This window comes from Cavia porcellus, unplaced genomic scaffold, assembly GCF_034190915.1.
Source record: "Cavia porcellus strain 051 isolate PalLab524CR breed Dunkin Hartley unplaced genomic scaffold, mCavPor4.1 scaffold_17, whole genome shotgun sequence".
NCBI lineage: Eukaryota > Metazoa > Chordata > Mammalia > Rodentia > Caviidae > Cavia > Cavia porcellus.
In genome coordinates, this window is record NW_026947500.1 from 64,948,687 (window position 1) to 64,965,747 (window position 17,061).

General features: G+C 63.3%; 2 protein-coding genes across 10 annotated transcripts; one reads left to right on the forward strand and one right to left on the reverse strand.

The window, feature by feature from the left end:
* The first annotated feature begins 65 nt into the window (after positions 1-65).
* On the forward strand, positions 66-11,515 carry Cc2d1a (coiled-coil and C2 domain containing 1A). 7 transcript variants are annotated; one of them, XM_023564444.2, is made up of 29 exons: positions 66-256; positions 1,281-1,416; positions 2,784-2,896; positions 2,989-3,054; positions 3,221-3,355; positions 3,441-3,669; positions 4,080-4,204; positions 4,604-4,676; positions 4,762-4,833; positions 4,902-5,056; positions 5,126-5,198; positions 5,742-5,875; positions 6,109-6,214; positions 6,294-6,466; positions 7,630-7,752; positions 7,848-7,906; positions 7,995-8,111; positions 8,886-8,959; positions 9,030-9,088; positions 9,176-9,227; positions 9,317-9,416; positions 9,580-9,670; positions 9,759-9,899; positions 9,983-10,047; positions 10,503-10,566; positions 10,650-10,776; positions 10,868-10,944; positions 11,024-11,071; positions 11,146-11,515. In XM_023564444.2, exons 1-29 carry the CDS (start codon positions 197-199, stop codon positions 11,164-11,166), a joined length of 2,868 nt encoding a protein of 955 aa, XP_023420212.1. In that variant the 5' UTR covers positions 66-196; the 3' UTR covers positions 11,167-11,515. The 7 variants fall into 7 exon arrangements, with proteins under 7 accessions (XP_023420212.1, XP_013006373.1, XP_013006372.1 ...); XM_013150919.3 differs by having other exon boundaries at positions 9,986-10,047; XM_013150918.3 differs by having other exon boundaries at positions 6,112-6,214.
* A 2-nt stretch (positions 11,516-11,517) lies between these two features.
* Podnl1 (podocan like 1) lies at positions 11,518-16,822 on the reverse strand. 3 transcript variants are annotated; one of them, XR_010040340.1, is made up of 10 exons: positions 16,345-16,650; positions 15,363-15,456; positions 15,046-15,110; positions 14,839-14,948; positions 14,431-14,587; positions 14,194-14,309; positions 12,834-13,491; positions 12,032-12,180; positions 11,708-11,942; positions 11,518-11,620 (listed from the first exon to the last, which is right to left on the reverse strand). XR_010040340.1 is itself a non-coding variant. In XM_063228481.1 (10 exons), the coding sequence occupies exons 1-10, from the start codon at positions 16,695-16,697 to the stop codon at positions 11,792-11,794; spliced, it is 1,746 nt and encodes a 581-aa protein (XP_063084551.1). In that variant the 5' UTR covers positions 16,698-16,822; the 3' UTR covers positions 11,518-11,791. The 3 variants fall into 3 exon arrangements, 2 of the variants coding, with proteins under 2 accessions (XP_063084551.1, XP_003468194.3); XM_063228481.1 differs by adding an exon at positions 16,695-16,822 and having other exon boundaries at positions 11,518-11,942; positions 16,345-16,587; XM_003468146.4 differs by having other exon boundaries at positions 11,518-11,942.
* Positions 16,823-17,061: the final 239 nt, after the last annotated feature.

Sequence of the window (17,061 nt, forward strand, 5' to 3'; positions counted from 1 at the left end):
CTCCGGTTCAGCGACGACCAAAGGCCAAGGCGGAAGTGGGGCAACCACTCTGGGAAACGAGGGCGCCCGGGTTGACGGACGCGGGATACCGAAGAGGGGCCCAGGACTAGGGAAGGGCGCGTGTGACAGTCCAGGAGTGAAGAGCTAGGGCAAGGCCAGGCGCAGGGGCCGGTGGTCTGAACATCCAGCCTGGAAAATGCACAAGAGGAAGGGACCCCCGGGGCCACCCGGCCGAGGCGCTGCTGCCGCCCGCCAGGTGAGTGTGTGCCCCGCGGGCCCCCTGGGGAGCGCCTCTCCACCGCCCCCCCCCACCGTACCCGCTGGGGGAGCCCCACCCCCCAGGGACGTCCGATCTCCGCCCCTCTCCCATCCCCAGTCCCCCTGGGGAACCCATCTCGGTCCCTTAAATGAGCCTTGTCCCAAAAGGTGCGATCTAGGTGTCTTGCCTGCCCCCCCCCTCAGCTGCTGGCGCTCCGCCCCCGTTTCAGGGCCACCTGTTGTCCCAGCAGCTTTAGGAAGGGAGGGGCAGCAGTCAGACCTGTATTCCCATTGTACAGATGAAGACACTGAGGCTCAAAAGAGCTGAAGGCGTCTGCCCGAGGTGGTAGGATGGCCTGGCCTGGGCTCGGGGCAGAGCCAGAGCTGCATCCACGGCCTGAATGCTTCCCTCCTGTGCCAGAGACTGGCTGGAGTGTGCGATTTTGTAGCTTTGAGGAAGAGAGCCCACAGCATAGCTTAGTGCCCATGTGCTATGCATCCATGTGTTCTTTCCTGCCCTTATCACCTTGGACACCTGACTGCACAGTTTGACATAATAATATTACCCCGACCCAGTTGGCCATTAATCCATACGGGAAGACAGATCTACGCAGCCACTCCCAACTTCCAGGTGGTTGTTGGCCTTTCTAATTGCGCCCGATGCCCCACTTCCTGCTGGACTGCCAGCACAGAGGATGCTGGGAGGGAACGCCAAGGTGTGCAGGTGCCTCTGCCTCAGGCAGTTGTGGCCAAGTGAACTTGGCTAGTGGTGCGCTGTTGGAGCAGGCTCCCAGCAGGGCACTGTGTCTCTGCTTGCCTTTTGCCTCATCTGATGTGTGCCAGAGCCAGGCCCATGGTAAGACACTTGTTGGGGTCCTAGTTAGGTCCAGCCTTCCGGCATTCCCCGGGGAAACAGCTTGGACCGGGAGACTTTGGTTCCTTCCTCCCACCGGGCACTTCTAATCCTGTAGGGCTGCCCTGGCCACTGGTACATTCTAACTGGATTCACTCTGTCCCCACAGCTTGGGCTGCTGGTTGACCTCTCCCCAGATGGCCTGATGATCCCCGATGATGGAGTCAACGATGAGGAGCTGGAGGCCGAGTTCTTTGCCTTGGTGGGTGGCCAGCCTGCGGCCCTGGAGAAACTCAAAGGCAAAGGTGAGGAGTTTAATCGGAATGTGGTTAGAGCTCTAACCTCAGAGCTGGGTGCTGGGTAGAAAGAACAGGGCAGGCCCCTGGCCTTCAGGTACCCATCATTTGGCTGGGGGTCTGTGGTCAGCTCTGGACACAGACTAGACTAAAGGCTTCCATCCCACCTCTGCTGCTTATTCACCTCATCACTGAGCTGACCTTAGTGTTCCCATCTGTAAAATTCAAATAATAAAGCCAAACATGCTGCCGCACACTTGTAATCCCAACGTGGGAGGCTGAAGCAAGAGGATCCCAGCCTGGGCTCCATAGTGAGTTCAAGTCCAATCTGAACTGGGTAGTGACACCATGACTTGATGGATAAGTTTTTAAAATGGAATAGCTACACTCACGTCACAGGAGTTAATCTAGGGTGCAGGAAGTACTTCTACGGCTGCGTGACACCTGATAAATTCATGTGGTCACCAGTCCCCACCTGCAGACTGTCCCGGCAGGAGGCCTGCGTGGCGGAACACAGAGCCACGGAGAGCCCTGTGAGTCAGGGAGAGACCCAGGACACAGCCAGCAGTTATGTGCTGGGGACCTGACCAGAGGGGGTCCCGGCAGGTGCCAGCGCCCTGCACTGGATGGTAGGTGGTGGAGAGAAGCAGTCAGAGCCCGAGGCCAAATGGAGCCTGTAACTGTAGCCAACACCAGCAACCCTTGTTATTTGTGGATTTCATTTATGGATTTGTCTATTGGAAGAATTTACTTGTAACCCCCAAATCAGTCATTACCCTGGTTCCTGGTCACTCAGGGGACTCAGTGGTAAAGTTTGAGTAGCACAAGTTAAGTGGTACCAGGTGACATTCTGCCTTCCTGTTTCAACTCTCGTGTCAGAAACCAGGGTCCTGGGCCGGGGATATGGTTCAGTGGCGTAAGTGCCTGCCTGGCAAGTGCAAGGTCCTGAGTTCGATTCTTGGTACCAAAAAAAAAAGGATACCAGGGCATAAAATATAGGAGGACAGAAGAGCCTGGAGCTAGGGAGGTGCCCTGGTAGAGAGGAGGCCCCTGCTGTCTGCGGCTCCGTGGATGAGGGGGCGGCCATGCACCCCTCTAGCCCTTCTTTTCCCTGCTGTCCCCAAAGCCTGGCAGGGAGGGAGGCACTGTTATCCCCGGCTACAGAGTGGGAAACTATGACTGACCCAGGGCTGCCCAGTCAGGAAGGGGCATAGCTGGGCCTGGAACTCAGGCTGCCCAGTGCAGAGCCGAGGTTGGACAGGATAGAGGGATCCGAGAGTTGGGAGCACCGGGGACAGTGGGTGCCATGTAAGGGTGGTGAAGGGCTGCTGGCCAGATGGGAGGATGCCAGCCTAGCTGGGGCTTCCCGCCACCAGGCCCACTCCCCATGGAGGCCATTGAGAAGATGGCCAGGTTGTGCATGCAGGACCCGGACGAGGAGGAGGATGCAACCGATGAGGATGATGTGGAGGCTGACGACGACCTGCTGGTGAGCACCTCGTGGGGCAGCCTGTATACCCGCATCCCTGGTGCATTCCCCTGATCTCCTGTCCCACTCTGGCCATGTGTCCCCACCCGCAGGCAGAGCTAAACGAGGTCCTTGGAGAGGAGCAGAAGGTTTCGGAGCCACTGCCACCCTTGGCCCAGGTATGGCCCCAAAGACAGCCCTGGTCTTTCCACTGTGATCTCAGGCAGGTAGCATCATGCCCGTGAGCCTGGTTCCCCCGCAGAGACTGTGATTTCTGCCCTGCTGGGGCAGGGTGGCAGGCACAGCCCTGGTCACTGCCCACCTGTCCCCCTTCCCTCCCCACAGCCAAAGCCCTCAGCCCCCAGCCCAGGGTTGGAGGCCACTTTGCAGGAGCGGCTGACCCTCTACTGCGTGGCCATGGAAAGTGCCCGGCAGGCTGGGGACAGTGCCAAGATGCGGCGCTATGACCGGGGGCTGAAGGTGAGTTGGGGGCACAGGGCAGGGACCCCAGTGCCGACACCATGCCCTCTTCTCACCCCCAACTCACCCTCTTCTCTGGCCCCAGACACTGGAAAGCCTGCTGGCCTCTGTGCAGAAGGGCGATGCCATCGACGAGGAGGACATTCCGCCACCTGTGGCTGTAGGGAAGCCCCCAGGGACCAGCCACAACCCGGCACCCCCCCAGCCTGGCACCCCCAACCCACCAACCCTGGAGCCCAGGGCTTCCCTGGAGGGGCCCCCCAGTGCCACTGCTACTTCATCCTCAGATGCTGCTAAGCCCCCGCTGGCTCCAGGTGAGTGGCGAGCAGGGCCAGGGTGACACCGGCCACCTCTGTGGGGATGCACAAAATGTCACCCATCCATGCCATGGGATATTACTCAGCCATGAAAAGAAAGGAAATGTGGGCACAGGGGGATAGTGCGGTGGGTGAAATGAGCCAGTCGTAAAGGACAGGTGCCACGTGCATGTGCCGGTGTCTAGCACTGTCAGTTAGAGACCTGAGTCAGAGGGGCAGGTGCCAGGGCCGGGGAGGGGGTGAGGAGGAAGTCCAGGGGGGAACCCAGGGCCTCACACACGTCAGACCAACGCTCACCACAGTGCTGCACCCACAGCCTCAGTCTTTGCATCTCTAAAATGGGCTCAGTACCGGCCCGGTGGTGGGATCCGATCAGAAATGACTCTCTGTATCTCATCCCCTTGCAGGTCCCTGCAGCTCTGGCCCCCTGGCACAGTTACAGAGCCTCCAGCGGGAGTACAAGCTGGCTGCCCTGAAGGCCAAGCAGCAGGGAGACACTGCAGCTGCCACCAGGCACTTTCGCGTGGCCAAGGTATGTCCAGAGTGAGGGACAGGGCCAGGGACCGGGCCTGAGGCAGGCAGATCCAAGTTTGAATCCCAGTCTGGCCACTCCCTAACTCTTGTTCACCTTACTGCTTGGAGCCTCAGTTTGCCTCTTCTGAAAAATGGGCTTAAGTTGTAGAGGAAGATGGAACAAGGTAACACAGGGATGCCAGGCATAGTGGCACATGCCAGTGATCCCAACATGCAGGAGGCTTGCACATGGGGGCAGTTTAAGATCCTCTCTCAAAAAGTGAAAAAAGGGCGGAGGATGCAGCTCATTGCAAAGGCCCTGGGTTCAGTCTCCAATGATCGTGGGTGCTGGGGCAGGCGCAGTGTGGGGCTGCTGCTGCTCATGAAGTCCTGACCCCTCACTCCCCTTCTCCCCTAGAGCTTTGACTCTGTGCTGGAGGCCCTGAGCCGAGGGGAACCAGTGGACCTGTCCCGCCTGCCTCCTCCACCTGGTGAGAACCCCGCCTGCCCTCTCTACTGCCCTGCAAGCCAGACTGTTCAGGCAGGCCCCTCACAGCTCTGGACTTATGTCCCTAGACCAGCTGTCCCCGGAGCCACCGTCCCAAACACCACCACCTCCCGCTCCTACCACGATCCTCACTACTCCAGGTAGACCATGGCAGCCCTTGGGGGGGTGGGCAGGCCGGGAAGGACCTGACCCCCTTCCCTGCACCCAGCCCACGCTGCCCTTTCCGGCCCAGAGGCTGCCCCAACCCCGCGGACCCTCCTGGAGGCACTGGAGCAGCGGATGCAGAGGTACCAGGCGGCCGCTGCACAGGCCAAGGCCAAGGGTGACCAGCGGAAGGCCCGCATGCACGAGCGCATTGTCAAGGTGCCTGGAGGGTCGGGGTGGGGGATCCCGCGAGCTCACCCCAGTCCCTGACGCCTTTGTGCCCCGCAGCAATACCAAGACGCCATCCGGGCACACAGAGCTGGCAGGGCGGTGGACGTGGCGGAGCTGCCTGTGCCCCCAGGTAGTCCCCGCCCCCATGACCCAGGCCCCGCCCCAGTACGCCAGCCACGCCCCCAAAGCACAGGCCCGCTGCCCAGGCTACGAAGACAAGTGCAAGCATGTCGCGCATCGTGATGGGAGTATTTACGCCAGGGAAATCCACAGATGCTCCAAACTAGTGGAGTTTTTTATTTTTCATCTTGCCACGCTGGGGATGGAACCTGGGGCCTCACACCTGCTGGGCAAACGCTCTACCCCTGAGCTACCCCGCCAGCCCGCTCAGACATTTCATTCTGAGATAGGACTTTCCTGCCTCAGCCTCCTCGGTGGCTGGAATGACAGGTGTGCACTGCTGTGCCTGGCCTGGAGGGTTGTTTTTGGGAGTCTGCCCAGGCCAGAAAACTCACTCCAAGACTTGTGTGTTAAGAGTCCAGTAGAGGCCGGGGGGCCCAGTGAGAGACCCAGGAGTCTGCCGGATGGCTGGGAGCCGCTGAGGGGTAGAGCGGCCAGGCCTCCCCCCAGCGGTGTGGTGCTGCTGGTCCCGACTGCCCCCCACCCCCCGCAGGCTTTCCCCCCATCCAGGGCCTGGAGGCGCCCGAAGCCGCCCAGCAGAGTCTGGTAGGGGTCCTGGAGACTGCCATGAGGCTGGCTAACCAGGATGAAGAGCCGGATGACGACGAGGATGAGGCCCCTAAGAAGGTGCGAGTGGCTGGGCCTGGGGTGGGGGCCGGCAGTGTACAGAGTCGTGAAAGTCCGCACTTAGGGTGGGCAGAACCAGCCACAGTCCGGCCCTGCCACTTCTGGGCTGCTCATTGCCTGGTCCGCAGTGCCCCAGTTGGTCACGCAGCCCGGGAGCAGTGCTTCCTCCAGGGCTGCCGTGGAGTCAGCCAGGGTCTGACCCAAGGGAGGGGCCCGGCTTCTCTCTCCCGCAGCAGCTCAGCAGCCCCGCAGCCCCCACAGCCCAGCCCAAGGCCCCGCCCACAAAGGCCTCCCAGCCGGGGGCAGGCAGAGCCACCCCCAAGGGCACGGCCACCAGAGGTGAGCGCCTCCTCCCCCCTGCTCCCCGCTGGCCACGTGGCAGGCTGGGCAGCCCCCACAGAGGCCACTCTGTCCACAGCCCAGCAGCAGCTGGCCTTCCTGGAGGGCCGCAAGAAGCGCCTGCTGCAGGCGGCGCTGCAGGCCAAGCAGAAGAACGACATGGAGGGCGCCAAGATGCACCTGCGCCAGGCCAAGGGGCTGGAGCCCATGCTGGAGGCCTCCCGCAACGGGCTGCCCGTGGACATCGCCAAGGTGGGCCCCTCAGCGCCGAGGGCGGGGCCAGGCTCCTGCCCACCAGGCTCAGGCTGAGCCGCCATGACCAGCAGGCAGTCCTGGCCTGTAGGATCCAAGCGGAGCACTGCTGTGTCTCTTCCAGCCAGGATGGAAAGTGCTGGGCACTTACCTTTAATGGAAATGATGTCAATTCTGCTGGTCTCTCATTAGCCAGAACTAAGTCATGTGACCATACCTAGCTGCAAAAGAGCCTGGCACAAAGTAGTCTCTTCCTGGCTGCTAGCCAGGGAAGAGGTTGTCATGAGGGGGTCACAACAGAGTTTGCTCACAAGGCTGTACATGTTCTGCCCTTTCACCTCCCTTCTGTCCTCTCTGCTCATGTCCTCTTCTCTCTCTCAGGCCACATGGCTTCCTCTCTGTCCTTGGACACAATGCATATGTCAACCACAGGGCCTTTGCACATGCTATTTTAACCCTGAACCGCTGTCCCCCAGGTGCCTGCTCATCTCACTCCCCCTTTGGTCTCCATTCATCCCATTTTTGTGAGCATTGCTCCAGCCTCCTAAGAGCCCTCCCACCTGGTGTGGTAACACACACCTGTCATTCCAACACTTGGGAGGCTGAGACAGGAGGTTCACTATGACTTTGAGGCCAGCCTGAGCTACATAGCAAGGCCCTATGTGGAAAAGCCAAAAAGCAATAACAAATTCCCTTTTTCACCCAGAACCTGCTGCCTGCCTCCCCGCTTCTTCTCTGTGGCATTGGTCACTTCCTGCCATTCCCTGCAGCTTACTTGGCTTTTTGTTGGTTTGTTCTGTGCTACTGAAGATGGCATTCGGGGCCTTTGCACTGAGCTACATCCCCAGCTCTTTTTAAAATTCCTTTTCATTGGAGACCCTGTCATTCAATTGCTCAGGCCAAGCTCAGTCTTGTGACCCTCCCGCCTCAGCCTCCCAGAGCGCTGGGCCCGCAGGGGGGCCATTGCTTCCTCCTTGTGGGCTTCTCCCTCAGGACCTGGAGGGCCGCGGGGGTTCGTATCTCCCCCGCTCCCCACCACACCCCGAGCCCCGGCACACAGCCCTGCCAGAGGGCAGTTCACTGTGTCCCAGGGAGGCTCGTGTGGAAGGTCCCAGCTCGAGATCAGCACTGGCTCCTCCCCACCGATTTCCTCCCACCCCCAGGTGCCGCCCGCCCCAGTCAACAAGGACGACTTCGCGCTGGTTCAGCGCCCTGGCCCGGGCCTGACCCAGGAGGCCGCCCGGCGCTACGGCGAGCTCACCAAGCTGCTTCGGCAGCAGCACGAGGTGAGGTCCTTCCTCATCAGCCACTGTCCCTGGGGCCCGGCCCGCTGCCTACTGCCCGGCCTCACCGCCCGCTGCCCACTGCCTGCTGCCCGCAGATGTGTCTGAACCACTCGAACCAGTTCACGCAACTGGGTAATATCGCCGAGATCAGCAAGTAAGCGCCCGCCCTGCCCAGCCCAGCTGTCCGCCTGAGTCTACCACCAGCCTGCCCTGTGCCAGGGCCTGAGCTGCCTTCCCCGCAGGTTCGAGAGACTAGCAGAGGACTGCAGGCGCAGCATGGACACCCTGAAGCAGGCCTTCGCCCGTGGTCTGCCCACTCCAGTCGCCCGCTTTGAGCAGAGAACCTTCAGTGTCATCAAGTGAGACCCCCGGTTCTCCCTGAGGCTCCCTGTGCTCAGGAATGTGCAGAACCTGCCTCTGCTGGAAAGAGTGGGGGGTAGCACAGAATGTGCAAAGGCCCTGGGGCAGGAGTGAGGCAGGGGCTGGGTGCAGATGTCTGGAAATGTAGCAGAGATGGGGCAAGGCGAGGATGGCTCTTGTTCCAGCAGCCCCACGAGCCTGTTGGGACTGGCAGTGTGTACAGGTTTGGCAGTCACTGGGCCTGGCTCCTGCTAGGGCGAGGGACAGGATGGTGGCCTGCAGTGATTCCCTCCCAGTCTCTGCTGCAAACCAGATCTCTCCTACCCAGGGGCCCTCCTGTGCCCCCCACCCCAACCCCCACTGGGAATCCCTGAGAGTCACACAGTCCCCCCTGCTGTGCATTGGCTCTGCAGTGGGGGAGACTCCCAGGCACAGGCTTTACCCAGGCTGAGTTCCGTGTCCCCCACAGCCAGGCACCTGCTGGCAGGGTAGGACCCAGGGACTTTAGGTGGACAGAGGTCTCACAGCAGCCCGGGCTTGGGTCATTACAGAGTAGATGCCAAGGAAACGCGGTTCAGGGCCTAGGGCTCGGGAGGCTGAGGCAGGAGGATCACCTCAAGTTAGAGGCTCACCTGGGCCACAGAGTGAGCTTAAGGCCAGCCTGAACCAAACAGCCAGACCTTGTCTCAGAAAGACCAGAATAAATAGATAAAGCACAGGGTGCCCCTGTGGTGGGGGGCTGAGAGCCTGCTCCCCCTGCCCCCCTGCCGCAGGGTCTTCCCGGACCTCAGCAGCAATGAGATGCTGCTCTTCATCGTGAAGGGCGCCAACCTGCCCACGCCCCCAGGTGAGCAGCCGCGGCGGATAGGGTGGGGCTCTTCTCCTGCGCTCAGCGCTGACCGGGCCCCCGCCCACAGGGCTGTTCCCTGGCGACCTGGATGTCTTCGTTCGCTTCGACTTCCCATACCCCAACGTGGTGCGTGGGGCGCCCAGGAGGGCGGGCCGGGCCGGGGGTCCCTGGGCGGGTGCTTGGCGCTGATGCACTCCGCCTCTGCCGGCGCAGGAGGAGGCGCAGAAGGACAAGACCAGCGTGGTCAAGAACACCGACTCCCCCGGTGAGCTCCCCTGGGAAGGCGCGGACCTGAGACAGGGAGAAGTGGGGGCCCCCTGCCTGACCCGCCCCCTGTCCGGTCTCCCTGCGTAGAGTTCAAGGAGCAGTTCAAGCTCTGCATCAACCGCAGCCACCGCGGCTTCCGCAGGGCCCTGCAGACCAAGGGCATCAAGTTCGAAGTGGTCCACAAGGGGTGAGTGGCTGCGGGAGGGGGCGGGGCCAGGTTGAGGGGTGGGGCCTATGTGAAGGGGTGGGGCTATGGGCCAGGCCAGGGTGAGGTGCGGGGGTGGGGCCTCGTGCGGGGGCGTGGCCTGAGCATGGCTAGCCCTGGCCACTCCCCTGCCCACCCCATGCAGCGGGTTGTTCAAGACTGACCGGGTGCTGGGCACAGCGCAGCTCAAGCTGGACTCGCTGGAGACAGCCTGTGAGGTCCGCGAGGTCCTGGAGGTGAGTGCCGCAACCCTCCCCACCGTCCCAAATGTGGGCCCCGGCTGACTCAGCCGTTCCTGGACACCCATCCCCACTGCCCACACAGGTGCTGGATGGCCGCCGGCCCACAGGAGGGCGGCTAGAGGTGATGGTGAGGATCCGAGAGCCACTGACGGCTCAGCAGCTGGAGACCACCACGGAGCGCTGGCTGGTCATTGACCCGCCACCTGCTGCCGCCCCACACACCGTGAGTGTCCGTGCCCAGGAGGGCGCAGGGCTTGCGACACAGGACGGGACAGATGGTGCCCACAGGCCTGGTCTCTCCTCCAGCAGGTGGCTGGGCCCAAAGGGAAGGCGCTGCCTGGGTCTGCCCCCACCAGGGAACCGGGGAACAGGTAAGAGGCTGGGCCCAGTGCCCTCCGTGGCCCAGGGCCCCCACAGTTTCCCCATCAGGCTTGAACTGGACTCCCACGCCTGCCACCCCCCTGGGGATCTAGCTTAATTTCCTCTGCTCCATCTGTGAGACCTTCCATGATCCAACATGGTGGATCTATCCACACTGCTCTTCCCTCCTTTGAGCTGGTTCTTGGCCACATCTAGTCTCCACTGTCCTCCTGGTTTTTGGGGGTCCCCAAGTACCTCTTCCTTCCCTGCTCCCTGTCCTCTGGATCCCAGTTCGGCTGTCACCTCCTCCAGGAAGCCCTCCAAGCCACCAGGCCTCGGAGTGGCAGCACCTCAGGCTGTGACCCCGCCTTGTTTGCCCTGTATGTTTGTACCCAGCACATCTGCTGAGTAACTGGTGAGGCCAGGGGAACCCCCGGTGCCCCCATGTCTCCTGCCTTTCCCCCAGGTCATCTCGGCCCCTGCACAGCCTCAGTGTGCTGGCCTTCGACCAGGAGCGGCTGGAGCGGAAGGTGGGTCCCACCCTTTGGGCTCGGCACATGGCCTGGGTGTCTCTGGCCCCCAGCTGGAGTTCACTCTACTCTCTGCGCCCCAGATCCTGGCCCTGAGGCAGGCACGGCGGCCGGTGCCTGCGGAGGTGGCCCAGCAATACCAGGACATCGTGCAACGCAGCCAGTGGCAGAGGGCACAGCTGGAGCAGGGCGGAGCTGGCATCCGGAGGGGTAGGGGCCAGGGGGCGCAGGGGCCGGTGTCTAGGGGGCAGGGGCTGCGCTGGCTGCAGGCCAGAGGGCAGCAGCCTTGTGTCTCACCCAGAGTACGCAGCACAGCTGGAGCGGCAGCTGCAGTTCTATACTGAGGCTGCCCGGCGCCTGGGCAATGACGGCAGCAGGGTGAGTGTGGGCAGGGGGCCCAGGGTGAGCAGGGACTGGTGGGGGCACCCTGCTGACTGCCCAGCCCTCTGTCCACCAGGAGGCTGCAAAGGAAGCACTGTACCGGCGGAACCTGGTTGAGAGCGAGGTGAGCCACCCGGAGTGGGGTGGTGGGCACCGAGGTGGCCTCAGGCCCCTGACCCTGCCCCCTTGTACCCCCAGCTGCAGCGAATGCGAAGGTGAGGGCCCGGCAGGGCAGGCGGCCCAGACACAGGGAGGCGCTCACAGGCCACTGATCCACAGCAGCGGACAATCAGCGGACAATCTGCGCTGGACTCAGCCACAGCAGGCCCCAGGCCAGCTGGCCCGGGCTGCAACCTCAGGCCGGGGTCCTGTTTGCACAGCCCTGGGTGCCTCCCCTGGCTGCCCCAGAGCAGGCGGCGGTCAGGACCGAGACCCAGGGCCTCCGCAAGCACTTTACTCCTGTCCCTGCTGGCCTTCACCCCGCAGCCCTCCTCACCCCAAAGAAGCTACTGAGGCCGGCGCGGGGATTGCACTGGCCGGATGCGGAATAAACAGCCAGGACACACCAGCTCAGCTCGGCCTGTTTCTGTCTCGCCCAGGGAGAGGCTGTGGGTGGGGGTGCTGTCCGGCTGTGCATGTGTCATCCCGAGTCCTCGGTGGAGAGCCCTGGGTGCTGGGGGGGGAGGGGTAGAGGAGCTCAGAGGGTGGGTGCTTGATAACCAACCGCGGGCCTCAGATCCTCAGAATCCAGTCCACTCACAGCCTGGAGAGGGCGCTGGCCCCCATGAGTGCTGGACAGTCTCCCAATGTCCCCTCTGCCCGGGCTTGGAGCTGCTCAGCTGGCTCAGGAGCCCCCTGCCCGAGGGCGACGCGGGGCACTGGGCGGCAGGTGGACCAGGACCTGCTCCGGGTTGTCAGCTGTGTCCACCACGCGCAAGTGCGGGAGGCCCAGGAAGGCCTGGGGCTCGATGCTGGTCAGGTGCAGCCGGTTGGCCCTGCACAGAGAGGCGGGGAAAGGCATGAGCCACGCCCCTCGGCTCCGCGGCCACGCCCCCACCAGATCACGCCCCAGGCCCGCACGCACCTGAGGTAGAGGGCCCGCAGGCGCGGCGTGCTGAGGAAGGCGTCGGGGCCCACATGGCTGATGCGGTTGCCCTGCAGGTGCAGCACCTCCAGGGACTCGGGCAGGTCGGGGGGCACGAAGGACAGCTCGTTGTGGCTCAGGTCCAGCACCTAGTCGGGAAGACAGCACAGGGCGACCCTTGGGTACCGCTGCCGGTACCCAAGGCTCCTTCCATCCCATACTGGGTTTCAAGCTCGGGACCTTCACGCTGGGCCCGTCCTCCGGGCCCCTTTTTAAATTTTGAGTGAATCAAGCTAAGTTGGTAAATTGCCCTGGCTGGGTTCGCACTTGCAAATCTGCCTCAGCCTCCTGGACTTCGGTACTGGGATTATAGAATTTGCACCCCACTTCCGGTTCTCTCTCCCTCCGCCTCCTCTTCCCCCCACGGATGCCCTTCCAGTCCCTCACTGCACCGAAGTGGAGGAGTCCCTTCCCCGGCCGTGGCCACCCTCAGCCTTATGCCCCCGCCCAGCTCCAGCGCTGGCCTCGCTGGCTGCTGCCTAACCTGGCTGTCTGGGATGGCGGGGGCAAAAGCTGCCTCCCGTACTGGTACAGAGCCCAGCACCCCCAAACCTTTTCCGTGGAATGAAGGGGCTAGGGAACGCGCAGAGAGGTGGAGGGGGTTCTGGAGGACAGGAGGCAGGGATAGCGACAGCGGGCGGAGGCCTGGAGGCCGGGTAGATGCCCTTCTGCCCATGCTGCCGTGCAGGGGTTTTGGTGACCCCACTGGGCCGGCCGTGGGGCAGCCTGGGACGCCCCTGACCTGGAGGGCCTGCAGCTCGTGCCACGTGCCGGGCCAGATGTCGCCAACGCGGAGCCGGTTGTGCGCCAGGCCGAGCTCCTGCAGCTGGCCCAACCCGGCCAGCGACTCGGGCTCCAGAGTCCGCAACTGGTTGCGCTGCAGGCGCAGGGCGCGCAGGACCCCGGGCAGGCCTGCAGGCATCCGGGTCAGCTGGTTGCCTGCCAGGTCGAGGCAGCGCAAGGCGGGCAGACGGTGGAAGGCCCTTCGGTGCAGGCGGGCACTGGTCAGTCGGTTGTAGGCCAGGTTGAGCTCGGTCAGGCTCGGCGTGGAGGCCAGGTCGCGAGCGCCCAGTGCCGCAACGAGGTTGTGGGGCATCAGCAGGGCCGCGAGGCGGCGCGGCAGCCCGGCCGGCACTTGTTCCAGCCGGTTCCCGTAGAGGTGCAGCGCGTGCAGGGCCCGCAGGGGGCGCAGCGCCCTGGCCGGAAGCCCCGTGGCCCCCAGCTCATTGTGCTGAAGCAGCAGGTACCGCAGGCTCCTGGCCCCGCGCAGCCGGGCCGCCTCCACCTGCCGGATGCGGTTGCGGCCCAGGTGCAGGATGGTCAGAGTCTCGGGCAGACCGACGGGCACCGTGGCCAGCTGGTTGTGCGACAGGTCCAGGTACTCCAGGCTATGTAGTTTGCTGGCAGGAGAGAGGGTGGGCATCGGGCCAGGCGCCCAGAGAGGGGTGCCCGAGACAGAATTCAGCTGGGGTGATGCCTGAGAGAGTGGGGTGGGAGGTAAACTTGGGGTGCTCAGGACAAGTTCCAGCGTGAAGGCTAGCTGTGGGGTAACCACAAAAAAATATTGGGTCCCCTAGAAATGCATATGCAAGCCGCGTGTGGTGGTGCACGCCTGTAATCCCAGAACTCAGGAGGCTGAGGCAGGAGGGTCATTTTGAGTTCGAGACCAGCCTGGGTTACATAGCGAGCTCAGGGCCAGCCTGAACTGCATAGCGAGACCCTGTCTCAAAAAGACAAAAAAATTAAAAAATAAAAGCGTATGCAGCTATGAGGCTGGATAAAGAAAAAAAGAAGAAAAAAAAAAACACTATGAAAAGAAAAAAAAGAAAGAAACCACTGCATGAGGAAGGCTGAGGCAGGAGGATCTCAATTTTAATACTGCCTGGGCAATTGAGTCAGACCATCTCAAACACTAAAATTGGCTGGAGAGGTAGCTCAGCAGTAGAGTGCCCTCAAGTCAGTGGCCAGTGACATGAACAGACTGGTAGGGGACATGGACCCTGTCGGGTGTCAAGCCCAATACACAGCAGACCCTCAGCAAGCAAGGCGTGGCTTAGACGTGTGGGGGGAGTCGAAGGTGGTGACAGCCAGGCCAGGCCCACCTGAAGGTGGTGGCGTCCAGGCCGCTGTCGGTCAGCCGGTTGTGCTGTAGGTACAGCTCTCGGAGCTGGGTCTGGCGGCTCAGGGCCCCTCGCGGCACCTTGGCAATGAGGTTGTTCTGCAGGAGAGAGCGCGGTGGCGGTGACGTGGGACCTGTGGCTGGCAGTTCCTGCTGTTGGGATGGTAGGGGCCCTGGGGGAGCCCGGGGCGCAGGCGGTGGGGGCGTGCGGGGCGCACACCTGGAGGTGGAGCCGCTCCAGTGCAGCTGGCAGGCTGGGCGGCAGGTAGCTGAGCTGGTTGTTGGAGAGGCTGAGGGTGGCGATGGCCTCGGAGCCTCGGAAGGCATCGGACGGGAGGCCGGAGTTGCCCAGCTGGTTGTTGTGCAGGTACACGGACCTGGGGGCGCCCAGGCTGCGGTCATCAGCGCCTGCCTGCTCCCGCCAGGCTGGAGCCTGAGTGCGAGTGCGCATGCGCGTGCCTGCCGGGGGGGGGGGGGGGGGGGCTCCCGCCCCCAGGTCCCCCCATGCAGATCTGGACCCCCTAACACCCTCATGCAGATCTGCACCCCCCAAATCCCAGCCCCCCGCCCCGGCAGGCCCAGCACCCCACTGGGTCCCCAGACCTCTGAGGGCGTGAGCCAGGGCTACCTGAGCGCAGGCTTCTCCCCGAAGGTGAGCGGGAAGATCTGTGTCACCTGGTTGGCGGCCAGATCGGCTACGCGGAGCGAGCGGGGCAGGAACTGCGGGGCCAGCGACAGCTGCGGGAGGAGGCGACAGCGACAGCTCCACAGCCGTCGGGGCCTTGCGTGCAGCCCCCCCCCGCCTTTCTCCCGGGCGCGCGGCGCGCAGGCTCACCCGGTTGTGGGCCACGTAGAGGTGCTGCAGCTGCCCGAGCGACTCGAAGGCCTCGTCCGGCAGGCCTGGGGGCGGGGCGGCAGGGCCGTGAGCACCGGGTGGGGGAGGGGAGGGTGGAAGGGAGGGGAAGAAGTGGGGGGGTCCCATCCTCCCCCCAGAGCCGCAGCCACCACAGCCTGGCTGTCCGTTCCCAGCGGAGGCCGCTTCTGGGAAGTGCAGCCGCAGAGCTACCGGGGGCGGAGACGCGGAGGGTAGAGGGGACCTTTGGGGCCTGAGGGGGGGGCTCAGGACCTCTGGCCCGCCCACCCCCGCCTCACCCTCCGACGAGATGAGGTTGTTGTGTAAGTCCAGAGTGCGCAGGCCGCTGAGGCGGGACAGCTCATTGTAGGGGATCTCCTGGAGCTGGTTGTTCTGGAGAGGAGTGGATGGGGTGAACTCCCCACGGGCACCCACAGTCACCCCAAACACCCCCTCATCTTCGACAGCCTCGGGACTGCCAAGCATTGAAACCCAACACTCTCTTGCCCCTGGATTGCCCACCCAGCCACAGTGGTCCGTGCTTGTCATCCCAGCAGCCCTGGAGGCTGAGGCAGGAGGATCTCGAATTCTAAGCCAGTCTGGAAAACTTAGCCAAAAGACTTATCTCAAAATAAAAAAGGGGCTGAGGTTGCAGGTAGAGACCAAGGCTCCGGTTGAATCCCCAGCACCACACAGAAGGAAAGGAAAATAAACAGCCCCATCTTCCATCCTCACAGGCCCAGTGCCAGCTGTCTGGTCCCCACCTGGGCTCTGCCCACCAGCTCCCTGGGCCTCAGTTTCCCTTTTTGGATTACAAATACTGGCCATACTGGTCTTCAACAATCCCGACCACTAAGACCTTCACCCAGGGCTGTAGCACCCACAGCACAGCCCCAAAACCTCAACTGCCAAAAGATTGATCCCCCACATCCCAACTGTCACTCCAATACCGCATCCCATTGACCCCAAGCAGTCCCAAGACTCCACCGTCTTGACCCTGACCCCTTCCCACGTGCACACTGACAGCATTGCAGCTTCCCTTTTTCACTGAACCCAGGTCCTGTGGGTGGAGCGCCAGCCCAGCCCTACCTTTATTTTTCATTTTGAGACAGGGACTCCCTAAGCCACCTAGTTGCCCAGTCAGGGCTTGAATTTGTGACCCTCCTGCCTCAGCCTCCCAGAGAGCTGGGTTGGCAGGCGTGCCCTCACCAACTGCGTCTTATCACTGCCCATTGCCTCCCCCACCCTCCCTGTCACCCCGGGTGACCCGCCCTGCCCCACCTGCAGGGAGAGGAACCGGGCCTCCTTGGTGATGTTGTCTGGGAAGACGCGCAGGTCCAGCCCCCCGCAGTCCACCACATCAGCCTGGGGGCAAGAGCAGCGCCAGGGACAGGCCCAGGGTGGGGGCTGCGAGCTCTCTCCCAGGTGTGGGAAGTCGGGGTCCTCCAAGCCGGGGACAGGCAGGGGGCCTGGTGGCAGAGGCAGCAGCAGCAGCAGCAGCAGCGGCAGCAGCAGGCTCGGCCGCTGGGGATGGACAGCCCAGTGTGTGCCGGGCAGGGCACAGGGTCGCCATGGCGACGGGAGCATCCCCCATGCGGGGCGAAGCCTTGGACCCTGGCTGCCCACCTTACCATCGCCAGGACCAGGCGGTCACCTCCCGGAGTCCCTGGCACGCCCAGGACCTCCCTCCATCCCTGCAGAGCCACCACCCCCACATGCGGCCCTCATGGGGCTCCAGGGAGCCCGCCCAGCCCTTCCCCGCCCCTGGGAGGGCAGCTGGTGGATGGGGTGGTGAGGCCAGGCCGGCCCAGCCCCCGGGCCCCCACTGCCCCCCCAGCTCTGCTTCTGGAACCTCAGCCAGCCTGGCCGGGCCGCGGGAACCAGGAATGTTGGAGGCAGAGCCTGGCTTCGCCCTGTCTGGTATTTGGGCCGAGACCACAGGCGGGCTCAAGGGAGGGGGACAGAAGGGGGGTCTGGAACTTGGGGGGCTCCCCAAGG